The sequence below is a fragment of the Oncorhynchus mykiss genome, chromosome 7 (assembly GCF_013265735.2).
Source record: "Oncorhynchus mykiss isolate Arlee chromosome 7, USDA_OmykA_1.1, whole genome shotgun sequence".
In the NCBI taxonomy this organism is placed as follows: Eukaryota; Metazoa; Chordata; class Actinopteri; order Salmoniformes; family Salmonidae; genus Oncorhynchus; species Oncorhynchus mykiss.
The window spans coordinates 76,178,083-76,195,907 of NC_048571.1; the positions used below are offsets into that span (position 1 = coordinate 76,178,083).

The 17,825-nt window shown below is 42.6% G+C and overlaps 1 protein-coding gene across 3 annotated transcripts; it reads right to left on the bottom strand.

The window, feature by feature from the left end:
* Positions 1–470: 470 nt before the first annotated feature.
* LOC110528503 (bridging integrator 2) lies at positions 471–14,069 on the bottom strand. Of its 3 annotated transcripts, XM_036984085.1 has the most exons (14): positions 13,945–14,069; positions 13,265–13,364; positions 12,740–12,909; positions 11,703–11,783; positions 10,593–10,647; positions 9,743–9,837; positions 6,017–6,112; positions 5,729–5,836; positions 5,530–5,615; positions 5,339–5,414; positions 5,055–5,137; positions 4,189–4,903; positions 2,075–2,167; positions 471–1,563 (listed from the first exon to the last, which is right to left on the bottom strand). In XM_036984085.1, the coding sequence occupies exons 3-14, from the start codon at positions 12,830–12,832 to the stop codon at positions 1,498–1,500; spliced, it is 1,647 nt and encodes a 548-aa protein (XP_036839980.1). In that variant the 5' UTR covers positions 12,833–12,909; positions 13,265–13,364; positions 13,945–14,069; the 3' UTR covers positions 471–1,497. The 3 variants fall into 3 exon arrangements, with proteins under 3 accessions (XP_036839980.1, XP_021466282.2, XP_021466281.2); XM_021610607.2 differs by lacking the exon at positions 13,945–14,069 and having other exon boundaries at positions 471–1,560; positions 13,265–13,716; XM_021610606.2 differs by lacking the exon at positions 13,945–14,069 and having other exon boundaries at positions 13,265–13,716.
* Positions 14,070–17,825: the final 3,756 nt, after the last annotated feature.

Consider the following 17,825-nt stretch of genomic DNA (forward strand, 5'->3'; position numbering starts at 1 on the left):
ATAAAACGTTTTAATTTGTTTAACACTTTTTTGGTTACATGAGTCCATGTGTGTTATTTCATAGTTGATGTCTTCACTATAATTCTAAAATGTAGAAAACAGTAAAAAATAAAGGAAACCCCTGGTATGAGTAGGTGTGTCCAAACTTTTGACTGATACTGTATATTAAGTAAATAGTACAATAACCTTTAACTTTTTTTGCAGCTTTAATTTTAAAAAGCATTTAAATGTCTGGATTTTACAGTTTTGTCTCAATACTTTTGCTATCCTGTATTACACTTAGAAAAATGTTGTTCATTTGAAAATATTGAATGCAGCGGTTTAGAAAAATAGTCAAATAAATGGTAACTATATATTAATGAATAAATAACCCATTTAGAGTACCTATTGTCAGATGCTTTGGAATTATCCTAAATGAATTGACAGTGTATCATCCGTTTCTCTCTCGACATAGGTTGCATCTGGTACAAAATGAGGTTATCCCACCAAGTTTCAAGGTCGGCCACGAAGTTGACACTAATATTCACAATCACTGCAACAACAAAAAAAGAATGGGAAAGCACCTCAAGTGAAAATGGGTTATCTCTGTAGTTTGTTAGACCACTAGCGCCACCTTGTGTTGTAACATGTGATACACAGGGGCTTGACTACTCATGGGAATATGGAATATTAGAAACTGGGTGGTTCAAGCCCTGAATGTTCATTGGCTTTCAGCAGTGGTATAGCAGACCGTATACAACGGGTATGACAGAAAATATTCTTACTGCTCGAATTACGTTGGTAACCAGTTTATAATAGTAATAAGGCACCTCAGGCGGTTTGTCATATATTTGGCCAATATACCACACCTCAGGGCTGTGGCCAGGCACTCTGCGTTGCGCCGTGCATCCGGACAGCCCTTAGCCGTGGTATATTGTCCATATACCACACCTCCTCGGGCCTTATTGCTTAAGCAGTAAAGCTAAAGCAGACCCATGCAACCTATTAGAACAGTGAAAATGCTATTCTTTTTGCTATTTCAACAACACCACTCCTCTCTCACATAACTTTATTAAACTACAACTCTTTCAATGGCATCAATATAAAAAAAAATGGTTTCTATACGTTTCACAGTTGAGACTTACACAATGTTAACACAAACAAGGCCAAAATACTGCATATCAAAAACATGTGTTAACAAAAGAACATTCTCTCGGTAAGTATGACACATCGTTTTCTTCCAACAAGTTGAGACATGGAAGCGTGTGATTAATAGGGCTTGTGTTCCTGTTTTTCCTCTTTCTCTTCTTACGAAGTCCTCCACACCCATACCATCTCCGTCCATTGCCATTGTGTGTGCCGGTGTGCTAATCGGAACTCCAACTTGGTCACTGGTTGAGCGCGGCACGTGTATAACGACAACCAGTTAGCAAGTTGGAAATGTTCTGACTAGCACATGAACACTGAATGGGTCACCACAGCTCGAGGGGAAGACAGGAATGACAGGTACAAATTGGCTCATTCTGGCAGATCTCCCTGCTCAATACATGTCTTCTCCCTCACCACCTTGGCCATGCCTTCCTGCTGTAGTGAGGTCAAGGTTAACAAAAACACACCATGTTACTCACCTTTTAAGAGAGATCAGGGTCAATTTTCATTATGCGTCTCAAAGTAGGAGTGCTGATCTAAAATCAGGTCCCCGTTCTCATTCATTCATTATGTCCTAAAATACTAAACTGATCCTAGATCAGCACTCCTACTCTGGGACGCTTTGTGAATAAAGGATCATTTCTGCAATCTTGACAAAAAGGGAACCATGAAAGTGTCAACAAAATCAAAGCAATACCATATATTGGCTCAACTTGCTACATAATGTGCTGAAAATCCCAATAATTCTAAAGTGACATGCTTGTGGGGAAACTGTTTTCAAATTCGGTGTTACAGTCTGATGCACCGTTCAAATTCAGTGCTCAGTTTAAGACTATGACCTTTAGTATTACTTAGTGGTCCCATTTGGAAGTTAAACTACACCAAGGAGACAGGCTTACATGAATACAAATATTGTATATACATGCACACACACACACACACACACCTTCTCCTCTGCGTCGGCGAGGATAAGAATCAGATCTTCCACGTCATACTGCAGTGTGCCGTCTTCTGAAATGTGACCCTCGAGCGCCACTCCCTGATATCACACCACCACATAAACAACTCTGTTAGACAAATACTCAGCACAAATGTTTCATCAAAATATAACATTTTGAATTGAAGTGCTAAGAACTTCATTTCCCTCATGTAAGGCTCAAGCTTAAATTGTTTGCATTGTAAATCATGAACTGATGTCAATGGAATTTCAAGTTAGGACTGGGCCCATAAATTATGTGCTGGCAATAGATACCTAATGCACCGAGCTGGCCATTCGTTCATCAATTAACACATTTATATTTACACCACTTCAGGCATGTGAAACACTAAGGTCTTCTCACTTTATCCAATAACATGGCCTTCATAATTGATTGACTAACATCTGCATTTTAAAGAATGTTAGGACAATGGACTCTATATACAGTGGGGAGAACAAGTATTTGATAACCTGCAAAATCGGCAGTGTTTCCTACTTACAAAGCACGTGGAGGTCTGTAATTTTTTATCATAGGTACACTTCAAAAATATAGAAAATCACATTGAATGATTTTTAAGTAATTCATTTGCATTTTATTGCATGACATAAGTATTTGATCACCTACCAACCAGTAAGAATTCCAGCTCTCACAGACCTGTTAGTTTTTCTTTAAGAAGCCCTCCTGTTCTCCACTCATTACCTGTATTAATGGCACCTGTTTGAACTCGTTACCTGTATAAAAGACACTCAAACAGACTCCACACACTCAAACAGACTCCAACCTCTCCACAATGGCCAAGACCAGAGAGCTGTGTAAGGACATCAGGGTTAAATTGTAGACCTGCACAAGGCTGGGGTGGGCTACAGGACAATAGGCAAGTAGCTTGGTGAGAAGGCAACAACTGTTGGCGCAATTATTAGAAAATGGAAGAGGTTCAAGATGATGGTCAATCACCCTCGGTCTAGGGCTCCATGCAAGATCTCACCTCGTGGGGCATCAATGATCATGAGGAAGGTGAGGGATCAGCCAAGAACTACACGGCAGGACCTGGTCAATGACCTGAAGAGAGCTGGGACCACAGTCTCAAAGAAAACCATTAGAAACACACTACGCCGTCATGGATTAAAACCCTGCAGCACATGCAAGGTCCCCCTGCTCAAGCCAGCGCATGTCCAGGCCTGTCTGAAGTTTTCCAATGACCATCTGGATGATCCAGAGGAGGAATGGGAGAAGGTCATGTGGCAAAATTAGAGCTTTCTGGTCTAAACTCCACTCGCTGTGTTTGGAGGAAGAAGAAGGATGAGTACAACCCCAAGAACACCATCCCAACCGTGAAGCATGGAGGTGGAAACATCATTCTTTGGGGATGCTTTTCTGCAAAGGGGACAGGACGACTGCACCGTATTGAGGGGAGGATGGATGGGGCCATGTATCGCGAGATCTTGGCCAACAACCTTCTTCCCTCAGTAAGAGCATTGAAGATGGGTCGTGGATGGGTCTTCCAGCATGACAACGACCCAAAACACACAGCCAGGGCAACTAAGGAGTAGCTCTGTAAGAAGCATCTCAAGGTCCTGGAGTGGCCTAGCCAGTCTCCAGACCTAAACCCAATAGAAAATCTTTGGAGGGAGCTGAAAGTCCGTATTGCCCAGCGACAGCCCCGAAACCTGAACGATCTCGAGAAGGTCTGTATGGAGTGGGCCAAAATCCCTGCTGCAGTGTGTGCAAACCTGGTCAAGAACTACAGGAAACGTATGGTCTCTGTAATTGCAAACAAAGGTTTCTGTACCAAATATTAAGTTCTGCTTTTCTGATCTATCAAGTACTTATGTCATGCAATAAAATGCAAATTAATTACTTAATCATACAATGTGATTTTCTGAATTTTTGTTTTAGGTTTCGTCTCTCACAGTTGAAGTGTGAGAAGAAAAAAAAACCTATGAGAAAAAATTAGACCTCTACATGCTTTGTAAGTAGGAAAACTTGAAAAAGCGGCAGTGTATCAAATACTTGTTCTCCCCACTGTACACACCACACTATAATATATTATAAAGATAATACCATTACTAGCAAAGGGAATAACCTTGTAAATGAAACCAGGTGGATTCTGGGAGTCCGAGTCATTTCCAGTGCTCTCGGTGTCACCTGCCTGCAGCTCCTGGGAAGCTCTTTCTCCCTTCTCTTCCACCACCTCCACTTGGCTGGCCTCTGCAGGGGGGAAGGAGTGCTTCTCAGAGTGGGGTAAGGAAAGTTGTGGCGCAGGACGCGGTGGAGCCTTGGCTTTGCCATGCTCTGGAAGATTAGCCTGGTCAGTGTCATATAGGACTTTGCTCTCTGTGGACTCAGCCACAGCCTTCTGACTGGTAATGACCTCACCTCCAGAGGTCACCTCTGACCTTTGAACCTGCTCTTCTAAGGCAGAGGAGTCCTGCAATTGGCTAAGGCCCTGCTCTTCCAAAGCACCGCCATCTTGGAGGTCACTCAGACCCTCTGAAGCGACGTCACTCCCGACCCCGTTGTCGCTGTCGCACGCCGACCGCCTGTTGGGTGTAGTGGTGCCGTTGGAGCTCAACTCGTCCGAGAGAACGGAGGTGAAGACGCAGGGGTCCGCTGTGCCAGTGCCCTCGTCAGCCTCTCCTGAGATGGCAGCGGGCTCCTCAGGGATACTCTGGGTACAGGTCTCCTTGCCGTTCTCCGGGGCTGTGGATGCGTGGAGAGCTGTGTGTTCCGAGGGGAAGGCTGTGTTACAGGGGATGGGCGCTGAGATGACCAGGGATTTTCTCTTCTTGGACTTGGTGCTAAGAGAGGATATAGAGGGTGAGATGATCTGGCTGGTTAGCAGGTTGGACATTCTTAGATCCCAGATTCTAGACTTGATGAGAAGAAAACTAAAGACTATAAGGGGTTAAACCAATGTGGTGGATTCTTATGGTCATCTGAAACACTGACCTGTTAAGGCCCTTGATGATAAAAGCTTTTCCTGAATACTGAGTCTCCAGCTTCTTCATCACGCTGTAAAGCTCATGGTTCAGCTGCAATCAAGCGTGGTTATTCTATTAGTCAATACCAGTTGACTTGCAGTACATTTCTTCATCTGAACAGTGAGACACTATACTACATCACATACAGTAAATGATTTAGATCTGTGATAAAAATGTGTTAAATATATTGTGATGTTTTATTATTTTTGGGAGAATAACATCCATATCAGAATGTAGGAAAAACAGGCTTACCACACTCATTTCCTTATAGAAGACGTCCCTCAGGTTGGAAATGTTTTGAAAGACGGTCACGTAACATCCAATCCGGCTTTAGACAAGAGGGAAAATGTTCTGTTATACTAGAGCAACAGTAGTCCCTCCCTGTTTCCCCGTTTGGTGCCTAATGAACACGACCCCGATGTGCTGTGGTCCATTGACATCACCTTTGATAGAGAACAGGAAGCTCCTCCCTCATCTCTTTGTTGATTTCCTCAAACACACTCTGGGCTTTGTTGAACTCCTCCTCTGCCTGATCAGAGAGAAATTGAGTCCAAATGCTTTCAGTGTCTTTATCCAAATACATAGACAAAGAACAACAAAAAAAGCTGTAGAGATTCAATTTACATTTAATTTTCAACACACCTTGGTGATTTTGGCATCGTCTTTCTTCTTGGCATTCTGCAGCGTCTCCAAGTGGTGGCGTGAGGAATCGTAGTCTACGAGCTTCCGACCACGTTTGGCTACTCGTTCCTAAGAGGCAGGGGGAGAAGCGATATTTCTGAGCGCAATATCCATGAGCCACATGGCACTAGTCTCCCATGATTGTTTGTAGGACCAATCAGCAATGTAAACACATGGGCAGAGAAGAGTTCTGACTTGAACTAGTTCTATCGGACCACAAACAATTGATAAGATTATAGCAGACGCTACCTTGACTTCATGAAACTGTCCAGTGTAATTCTCCATGGTGCGAACTATCTGGTCTGTTAGTTTCTCTTCATAATCATTCCACAGCAAGTCCTCACTCTGTAGTAAAAACAAATGTTAGAAATAAACCTTCAGGCTGCTTTCTACTATACAACAGTAATACATTTGCCAAAATCAAATCAAATTTTATTGAACACATACACGTATTTGCCAGATATTGCTGTTATTGTCGGTGTAGTGAAATGCTTGCGTTCCTAGCTCTAACAGTGCAGTAATATCTAACAATACACACAACATGTAAAAAGTAAAAATTGAATTTAGAAATATTAGGACGAGCAATCTCAGAGTCCAGAGTGTGTGTAATATTTAAGCAATAAGGCCCGAGGGGGTGTGGTATACGTCCACAAAGCGAAGTGGAGTGCCTGGATATAGCCCTTAGTCGTGGTATATTGGCCATATACCACAAACCCCTGAGGTGCCTTATTGCTATTATAAACTGGTTACCAACGTAATTAGAGCAGTAAAAATAAACCTTTTGTTATACCCGTGGTATACGGTCTGATATACCAGGGCTGTCAGACAATTCGATTTTTTTATTTCACCAGGTAGGCCAGTTGAGAACAAGTTCTCATTTACAACTGCGACCTGGCCAAGATAAAGCAAAACAGTGCGACAAAAACAACAGAGTTACACATGGGATAAGGTCTACAATTGAAGTCGGAAGTTCACATACACCTTAGCCAAATACATTTAAACTCAGTTTTTCACAATTCCTGACATTTAATCCCAGTAAAAATCCCCCATTTTAGGTCAGTTAGGATCACCACTTTATTTTAACAATGTGAAATGTCAGAATATTAGTAGAGAGAAGGATTTATTTCAGCTTTTATTTCTTTCATCACATTCCCAGTGGGTCAGAAGTTTACATACACTAAATTAGTATTTCGTAGCATTGCCTTTAAATTGTTTAACTTGGGTCAAATGTTACAGGTAGCCTTCCACAAGCTTCCCACAATAAGTTGGGTGAATTTTGGCTCATTCCTCCTGACAGAGCTGGTATAACGGAGTCAGGTTTGTAGGCCTCTTTGCACGCACACGCTTTTTCAGTTCTGCCCACAAATTTTCTATAGGATTGAGGTCAGGGCTTTGAGATGGCCACTCCAATACCTTGATTTTGTTGTCCTTAAGCCATTTTGCCACAACTTTGGAAGTATGCTTGGGGTCATTAACCATTTGGAAGACCCATTTGCAACCAAGCTTTAACTTCCTGACTGATGTCTTGAGATGTTACTTCAATATATATCCACATAATTTTGCTGCCTCATGATGTCATCTATTTTGTGAAGTGCACCAGTCCCTCCTGCAGCAAAGCACCCCCACTACATGATGCTGCCACCCCCGTGCTTCACGGTTGGGATGGTGTTCTTTAGCTTGCAAGCCTCTCCCTTTTTCCTCCAAACATAACGATGGTCATTATGGCCAAACAGTTCTATTTTTGTTTAATCAGACCAGAGGACATTTCTCCCAAAAGTACAATATTTGTTCCCATGTGCAGTTGCAAACCGTAGTCTAGCTTTTTTATGGTGGTTTTGGAGCGGTGGTTATTCCTTGCTGAAAGGCCTTTCAGGTTATATCAACATAGATACTTTTGTACCCGTTTCCTCCAGCAATTTTTTGTCTGAGGTCTTGGCTGATTTCTTTTGTTTTTCCCATGATGTCAAGCAAAGAGGCACTGAGTTTAAATGTAGGCCTTGAAATACATCCACACTCCAATTGACTCAAATGATGTAATGCTTCTGATAGGCTAATTGACATAATTTTCTGGCATTTTCCAAGCTGTTTAAAGGCACAGTCAACTTAGTATATGTAAACTTCTGACCCACTGGAATTGTGATACAGTGAATTAAGTGAAATAATCTGTCTAAACAATTGTTGGAAAAATGACTTGTGTTATGCACAATGTAGATGTCGTAACCGACTTGCCAAAACTGTAGTTCGTTAACAATACATGTCTGAAGTGGTTTTAAAACGAGTTTTAATGACTCCAACCTAAGTGTACGTAAACTTCCGAGTTCAACTGTACCTGCTGGAGCGCGTGCTATGGGTGGGTGCTGCTATGGTGACCAGTGAGCTCAGTTAAGGTGGGGCTTTACCTAGAAAATACTTATTGATGACCTGGAGCCAGTGGGTTTGGCGACAAATATGAAGCGAGGGCCAACCAACGAGAGCATACAGGTTGCAGTGGTGGGTAGTATATGGGGCTTTGGTGATAAAACGGATGACACTGTGATAGACTACATCCAATTTGCTGAGTAGAGTGTTGGAGGCTATTTTGTAAATGATATTGCCGAAGTCAAGGATCAGTAGGATAGTCAGTTTTACATTGGTATGTTTGGCAGCATGAGTGAAGGATGCTTTGTTGTGAAATAGGAAGCCGATTCTAGGTGTAATTCTGGCTTGGAGATGCTTAATGTGAGTCTGGAAGGAGAGTTTACAGTCTAATCAGCATTCAGGGCTCGAACCAACAAGTTTGTTTGTTTGTTTATTTATGCGTCTGTGAGTGAGATAGGATGTTTAGACATTATGGACAGTATGTGGATAGAATATTTAGTATATCTGAAGAATATGTACAGCAATAGTTGAACAGGATGGCCTTGACTAGAATACAGTACAAACATATGAAGTGGGTAAAACAGTATGTTAACATTATCAAAGTGACCAGTGTTCAATGACTTTGTACACAGGGCAGCAGTCTCTATGGTGCATGGTTGAATACCGGGTGGTAGCCGGCTAATAACAGTGACTAAAGTTCAGGGCAGGGTACTGGCTAATGGTGACTATTTAACAGTCTGATGGCCTTGAGACTGAAAAACAGCTTCAGTCTCTGTCCCAGCTTTGATGCACCTGTACTGACCTCGCCTTCTGGATGGTAGCGGGGTAACAAGCCGTGGCTCGCTGTTGCGCCTCTTCAGTCTCCTGAGTTTGAAGAGGCGCTGTTGCGCCTTCTCCACCACACTGGACCATTTCAGATTGTCAGTGATGTGTACAAAGGGGAACTTGAAGCTTTTCACCTTCTCCACTGCGGCCCCTTCGATGTGGATGGGTGCATGTTCCCCCTGCTGTCTCCCATGATCAGCTCCTTCGTTTTATTGACATGGAGGTTATTTTCATGGCACCACTCCGCCAGGGCCCTCACCTCCTCCCTGTAGGCTGTCTTGTCATTGGTAATCAGGACACCTGTTGTGTCGTCTGCAAACTTGATGATTGTGTTGAAGGCGTGCGTGGCCACGCAGTCATGGGTTAATAGGGAGTACAGGGGGGGGGGCTGAGCATGTACTCTACCATATTCCCAGTCACCGTGCCGTGGTTAAATGCAGTGGTTCACGCTTTCATTTTTGCGCGAATGCTGCCATCTATCTATGGTTTCTGGATCGGATAGGTTTTAATCGTACAGTGGGAAAATCCCCTATAGACTTCCTGATGAATCCAGTCACCATGTCAGTGTATACTAACAATTATTATAAATACACACCGAAAGAACTGCCTCACCTGAAACATGAAAAGCACTTTTGCCTAACTGTAGTCTTTAAAAATGAAACTCTGGTATTACTGTATACTCCCCTCTTATTTAATGGTTCTCAGACCAACATTTTGGTCAATAGATCTTCATCAGGGGTTCTTCCTCCTCAAAAAAATCCACTTGTCTGAAAACACCCATCTATGGCCCACCTCCATGATGACAGATAGGTCCTCTCCTCCCTGCCAGTCAGGTTCGTAGACATCTCTTAACGTCTGGGACAGGCGCTTGGAAGTCTCATGCATCACTGTGGAGAAGGACAGAAGGAACATGTGAACTAGAGCAAAACGAATGCGTTTAGATGACACTATAAAGCTAATAGCTATTGTTTAGGACAGCCAAGTGAGAAAGTAGACATTTGTGTAGATGGATAGCTTGCCTAGCAGATACCTTGTTAGCTAGACCAAGGGTCAGAGTCTGGGGATGTGGGTTGAATGTTTGAAACTAGGGTTGTATTCATTTGGCACCAAACTGATGGAAACAGAACCTGAACTTTTCCAATAAGAAACGCTTGTTTTCTGTTGCAAAACGTTTTGCTTTGGTGTGCACGAATGAATAACACCAAGCTTTTGGCCTTTACACAGCTCGTATGACAAAAATCAGCATGGACGGCACATTTAGATGAAGTGGTTTTGGATTTGTGACACACTGCAGATTCGGCTACACCTACACTTAAAGGTCAAAACAAGATGGGCTTCACTTGAACTGGTATGCAAATGGTAGCACAAAAAAAACAAAACATTATTGTTCCTGCTCAAATAAATAACACATTCATTTTCAGAGTCAGCCCTTTTAAATGGCTGGTAGTTATTTGTTTTTATAAATTGACAGTTATGCTACCAGAGACGTTTTGAAAGTAAGGTCAGTTTAAAAGAGGGGAGAAAGAAAAAAAAAACTGGCCAGTGTGTTAAGTTGTACAGTAGTGTTCAAGATATAGCCCTCCTACTATATTAAACAGTTTAACAGTCCTCTGCTATGGATTGAGATGTAGACAGATCCTACCTTTCACTGCACTGAAGTATGCTTTGACGTCTTTAAATAGCCTGCCGCCATCATTCTGTTGGTTGTAAAGATAGAAGATTCGTTGAGAGGGTTATACTTTTTACACAAGATAGTCTGGTGAAAATATCACGGGTGCGTCCTACTCGGTTTCGTAATAGGAGTGCGATATAAGAGTGAAAACTGTCTACGGGTGGAGCTCCTTCCTGTGACATGTCATGTTATCGGCATGCACAAAATTGGTCAGAGGTTAACGGACAGGTTGTCATGGAATTTATTAAAATGATTTCTGAGAAAATGTTCAGACTAGTTACTTTTTCTCAAATGATACATGCGGATTTGGTAAACTGCCCCAAAACACAGAGATAACGGTTAACCTAACGTCAGATATGGCGTTATAGATACCGAATATATCACTGAACAGTGACCAGTGGCTAGAGTCAGTAAGCCATTTGACAGCATATCAGCCAGTAAAATGACATGGAAAAACTAAGAATGTAAACGAAGTGCAAGGAAGACCACCGTTCCAAATGCCTGGAGTTTAGATCCATTAAATTAGCAATGCAAAAAGGTTTCAGTCGTGTGAATATGGTCCTTAAGTGACTTAGTGGATAAAGAGACTTGAGCAGCCAACAGTAAGTACGACTCATTACCTAATATATGTTGCACATCGATACAAACTTAATGTATCAGTCAGTATGTTAACATGCACACTAATAATTCGACATTACACTAATTATGGCAGTAGGACGAGTATAGCAATATCCATGTAAAAACTTTACTCTGCTTATGTTAAATTGGCGTAAGGTCAAAATTGAAGTCTGCATACGCTGATTCAAACACCTGGTTTTCTGAGCAATCTTTCAAATGATTTAAAAAATGTAAACCGTGTATGCCGCTGGAACACAGATTTAATAGATCTGCTGCTGTGCCAGCACCGGTAGTGCAAGCCACACCATGATGTGCAAGTTCCTAACAACTGAAAGTATGCATCTTAGAAATAGTTTTCACATACAAACAAATGTCCGAACTCAGAATCTAATAGGCTTTGCAAAAATAACATGGTTGATTGTTTATTTTGATTGGCGATGTCTGAATTTTCTTCATTGGTACCTGTTGTTTGAGAAGGTTCTGGGAGTACTGCTCAAACTGTTCATCTTTTGTCTCCATGTTCTTACCCAGCTTCTGCATGACCTATGACAAGATGAAAACAAACAGCTGGTGACCTATCCACAAGTTTCAGACAACATTAAAAAGACTTGAGTCTCTAAACAGGCACTGTTGTTGAGGTTGACCAGTGTGAGGTACTAACAATCGCACTTACATTATATTAGGCCCTATGTTGTATTCCATAATGATTCCAGTCAACTAGTTAAAAAGCTAACTGTAATAGGATAAAGGCCACACTATTTTCTATACAGAGGCCAACATAATTTCTAGCATTCCCCTTCCCAAAAATGACCTCTGTGGTTGACCCCAAATGATAGGATGGAACTTGGGCACAACTCAACCGATTTAATTTTACAATATCTGACACAAACACATCAAACTACACTCTCTGTCATGTTTTGAGGGTTTCGGCAGCAAAGTGAAACTAGCAGAGCAGAACCCAGGCCAAGCAGTGAACCACAAAGCCACAGAGTAAGAGTAGCAAGGGAGAGGAAGTGTACAGCAGAGGCAGGAAGTGGCATTTGCAAAAACATCAACAAAAAGGAATTAACAAACTAATACTGACAAAGCCCATGGAAATTCCTCCCTAAAGGCTACCGAGTTAATTCAGCTGATTTCTATTGGAATAGACAACTAACTTGATATAGGCTAGCTAAAAAAAAAAAGGTCAATGGAATATTGTTTGAACTGAGTTTATTTTTGTCTCAAGGAATTACACAGATTAAACAGATGACACTCAAACCCACAGACAACAGTCAGCATCGATAGAGACTATGTCTTTAGAAATTGTATTACTGTAACAGACAACGTGGGCATACTGTCACCATAATAATATCAATATGCATAAACAGGCCAATAACTTATGAGCATCACTAGTTCAAGTAGCCCAAATACCAAAGATAGTTGTGTAGAATAGCCTAAACTATTGTGGCAATCTTGATTTCAGGGTAACAGAGATGCCGCGTTCACTAGTTGCTTACCTTCTCCTGAGCTCGATTCAATGACTTTTGTACCAGTTTGGCAAAACCTCCAGCCCCAGCCCCAATGTTTGGCCCCATCTTGTTCTCTGCCATCGTGTCTTCTCACTCCGGTATGTGTATGATTCCTCTTGTTAAGCCGCTGCTCTTGTGCTTATATCTTTGTTGAGTTACTTAGGAGGCGGAGAGGAAGAGTCAGTACCGATCTCAGACAGGACTCTCTCTAGCACACACACACACACACACACACGCGCGCGCGCGCACACACACACCTTAGCTGTAGTATACCCATTTAATATTTTTGCCAGCTAACTGCTTGTTAAAAATGTTATATTGCAATGAAACGGGTAAAAACGTGCTGGTTCTAAAATAAGTCGACAGACAACATGAAACATGCTCGATCATTTTGTTCAAACTTGTCAAATAGTCAGTGAATATTACGTTGCGGCAGGAAGGCGGTGTCTTTAGAGATATTTACCCAATATTCAAGAAATTGCTTCAACATGATAAAGGCTACACTTGACTCACCTCCGTGATTCACACCATGCTTATCCCGTCATCAGCAAGTAAACGCAATACTTTTGCGCAACCAAACACAGGTAGCTCGCAGGATGAATATATTAATCACCTGAAAAATACGAAACGTTAATTTGTTGTTCTATTCCTGTTCTATATCTAGAGGTGGGTTCAGTTCGCTTGAATGGTTGGTACTGAACGACACGTTTCCACCCCCCAAAACGTTCTTGAACAGACTTTGAGGTATGTTTCCTCCCGTTTGATGGGTGTGGTTTGAAGCAATGAGTGACGTTTTAAAAGAGAAGAGGCCATGCTGACATCCTTCTCTAACCCACAACCCAACCCCTCCCCGTTTTTAAACTGGACGTTCAGGACACCACTGTTTCCATCCAATTGAATATTCCATAACGTAAAAACGTCTGAAGGCAGCACTGGTGACATCATGGTAAATTAGCTAAAAACGTGATTTTCCAAATAGAGTGTGATTGCGGCCAGCCATTGGGTGGCAGGTAGCCTAGTGGTTAGAGCATTGGACCAGTAACTGAAATGTTGTTAGATCAAATCCCCGAGCTGACAAGGTAAAAATATGTCCTTCTACCTCTGTACAAGGCAGTTAACCCACTGTTCCTAGGCTGTCATTGTAAATAAGAATTTGTTCTTAACTGACTTGCCTAGTTAAATAAATAATTCACCTGCCTACTGTAGTCCTCCTAGTTAGCACACAGTATCTTAGACTGCCTGCTGAACACCTGCCATTGTTAACAGAACTTCTGGAAAGTGGTGCCTGATGGGTGGGGACAAAGGACACTGTCATAGCTACAGGACACAGTCAAAGCTACATATTTATAAATTACTCTAACTGCTCCTTGTTCTATCTATGCTACTGTTGTCACCCCCGCCTCTTCTTCCATTGTTAAGGTGCATTACTGCCACCTACTGTACTGGAGAGCATCCTGCTCATGTACCTAGTTTAAAAATGAACCAATAGAATTATAAAGAAAGGGTTCTTGCAGATGCAGAAACTCCCTGAATTGTGGGCTGCAAATGCACCCTTCTGGAGTTTCCAGTTTTTTATAAACTGTATAAAAAAAACATTAGGAACACCTTCATAATATTAAATTGCACCCCCTTTTCCACCTCAGAACAGCCTCAATTTGTCGGGGCATGGACTCTACAAGGTGTCGAATGCATTCCACAGGGTGCTGGCCCATGTTGACTCTAATGCTTGTTGGGTGGATGTCCTTTGGGTGGTGGACCATTCTTGATATACACAGAAAACCCAGCAGCGTTTCAGTTCTTGACACAAACCAGTGTGCCTGGCACCTACTACCATACCCCGCACTTCAGTATTTTGTATTGCCTGTTCATCCTCTGAATGGCACACATACACAATCCATGTCTCAATTGTCTCAATGCTTCAAAATCCTTCGTTAACCTGTCTCCTCCCCTTCATCTACACAGATTAGGGTTCCAAAGGTTCGGAAACTTTCCGGTAAATTTCCAGATTTTTCCGGAAATTTTCCATGGGAAGTTAAGCCCTGTAATTTTGGGAATTTTTCTTAAATTCATCAATCAATCAATCAAATTTATTTTATATAGCCCTTCGTACATCAGCTGATATCTCAAAGTGCTGTACAGAAACCCAGCCTAAAACCCCAAACAGCAAGCAATGCAGGTGAAGAAGCACGGTGGCTAGGAAAAACTCCCTAGAAAGGCCAAAACCTAGGAAGAAACCTAGAGAGGAACCAGGCTATGTGGGGTGGCCAGTCCTCTTCTGGCTGTGCCGGGTGGAGATTATAACAAAACATGGTCAAGATGTTCAAATGTTCATAAATGACCAGCATGGTCGAATAATAATAAGGCAGAATAGTTGAAACTGGAGCAGCAGCACAGTCAGGTGGACTGGGGACAGCAAGGAGTCATCATGTCAGGTATTCCTGGGGCATGGTCCTAGGGCTCAGGTCCTCCGAGAGAGAGAAAGAAAGAGAGAATTAGAGAGAGCATATGTGGGATGGCCAGTCCTCTTCTGGCTGTGCCGGGTGGAGATTATAACAGAACATGGCCAAGATGTTCAAATGTTCATAAATGATCAGCATGGTCGAATAATAATAAGGCAGAACAGTTGAAACTGGAGCAGCAGCACAGCCAGGTGGACTGGGGACAGCAAGGAGTCATCATGTCAGGTAGTCCTGGGGCATGGTCCTAGGGCTCAGGTCCTCCGAGAGAGAGAAAGAGAGAAGGAGAGAATTAGAGAACGCACACTTAGATTCACACAGGACACCGAATAGGACAGGAGAAGTACTCCAGATATAACAAACTGACCCTAGCCCCCCGACACATAAACTACTGCAGCATAAATACTGGAGGCTGAGACAGGAGGGGTCAGGAGACACTGTGGCCCACTCCGAGGACATCAAAAAGCTTATAGCAGTGAACCTTTTTTGCAGGATTTTTTATTTTAACCCTTTTTTCTAAGAGTGTACATGATTCCAACAGGAATGTAATGAATGACTGTAACTCTCTTGAACAACAAGGGGTTCTGGTCTACCTAGCCTACCTTCATTGGGGCAGAAGGCACCCCAACTTTCTTTTCATTTAGTAACATTGCATCATTAAAAAAGGATTTAGCACCAACTTTGGGAAAGGCTTTCGACTCTGTCAACCACCACATTCTTAACGACAGACTCAATAGCCTTGGCTTCTCAAATGACTGCCTCGCCTGGTTCACCAACTACTTCTCAGAAAGAGTTCAGTGTGTCAAATTGGAGGGCCTGTTGTCTGGACCTCTGGTAGTCTCTATGGGGTTGCCACAGGGTTCAATTCTCGGGCCGACTCTTTTCTCTGTATATATCAATGATGTTGCTCTTACTGCTGGTGATGCTCTGATCCACCTCTACGCAGACGACACCATTCTGTATACATCTGGCCCTTCTTTGGACACTGTGCTAACGAACCTCCAAATGAGCTTCAATGCCATACAACACTCCTTCCGTGGCCTCCAACTGCTTTTAAATGCTAGTAAAACTAAGTGCATGCTCTTCAACCAATTGCTGCCCACACCCTCCTGCCCGACTAGCATCACTACTCTGAACGGTTCTGACTTAGAATATGTGGACAACTACAAATACCTAGGTGTCTGGTTAGACTGTAAACTCTCCTTCCAGACTCACATTAAACATCTCCAATCCCAAATTAAATCTAGAATCGGCTTCCTACTTCGCAGCAAAGCCTCCTTCACTCATGCTGCCAAACATACCCTCGTCAAACTGACTATCCTACCGATCCTCGACTTCGGCAAGTGCGTTTACAAAATAGCCTCCAACACTCAGCAAATTGGATGGAGTCTATTACAGTGCCATCCGTTTTGTCACCAAAGCCCCATATACTACCCACCACTGCGACCTGTACGCTCTCGTTGGCTGGCCCTCACTACCTATTTGACGCCAAACCCACTGGCTCCAGGTCATCTATAAGTCTATGCTAGGTAAAGCCCCGCCTTATCTCAGCTCACTGGTCACCATAGCAACACACACCTGTAGCACGTGCTCCAGCAGGTATATTGCACTGGTCATCCCCAAAGCCAACACTTACTTTGGCCGCCTTTCCTTCCAGTTCCCTGCTGCCAATGACTGGAACGAATTGCAAAAATCACTGCAGCTGGAGACTTATATCTGCCTCTAACTTTAAGCATCAGCTGTCAGAGCAGCTTACCGATCACTGTACCTGTACACAGCCAATTTGTAAATAGCACACTCAACTACCTCATCCCCATATTGTTACTTATCCTCTTGCTCTTTTGCACCCCAGTATCTCTACTTGCACATCATAATCTGCACATCTATCACTCCAGTGTTAATGCTAAATTGAAATTATTTCACCTCTATGGCCTATTTATTGCCTTACCTCCCTACTCTTCTACATTTGCACACACTGTACATAGATGTTTGTATTGTGTTATTCACTGTACATTTGTTTATGTGTAACTCTGTGTTGTTGTTTTTGTCACACTGCTTTGCTTTATCTTGGCCAGGTCGCAGTTGTAAATGAGAACTTGTTCTCAACTGGCCTACCTGGTTAAATAAACGTGAAATAAAATAATATATATATATCTAATATCAATCAATTACGGTATCAAAGGCTTTAAAATGTCACTAGAATTTAGCTTACCGGAGTCAAATCGTCAGGCGTTCAACTGGGCTAATGGACTCCCGGTCTCAAGGCTTGCAACTGGGCTAATGGACTCCTGGTAGTTGTTATCCATCCAGGCAATCCTGGCTCCAACCAACTGGAGCAGGTGATCGAACTCGCTTCAATCCAGACAAAAGTAACTTCGAAATTGCTCTCGAAATATTTGAAGCACTTGAATGAGACGGTGGATCTCCCCTGCATGCTTTCGGGACTTCAACCATCTCTGGACCCACACAGACCTGCGCTTTCGGCGGGGCTGGTCCCAGTCCAACAACAAAACCACCTTCCTCAACGTTAGTCTCATTGTTGAAAGAGACTACTCTTTGCTATCTTGAGTATTTATTATTGCATTTCGCTCCAAAACTATGCATTTTGGTGGGAAATT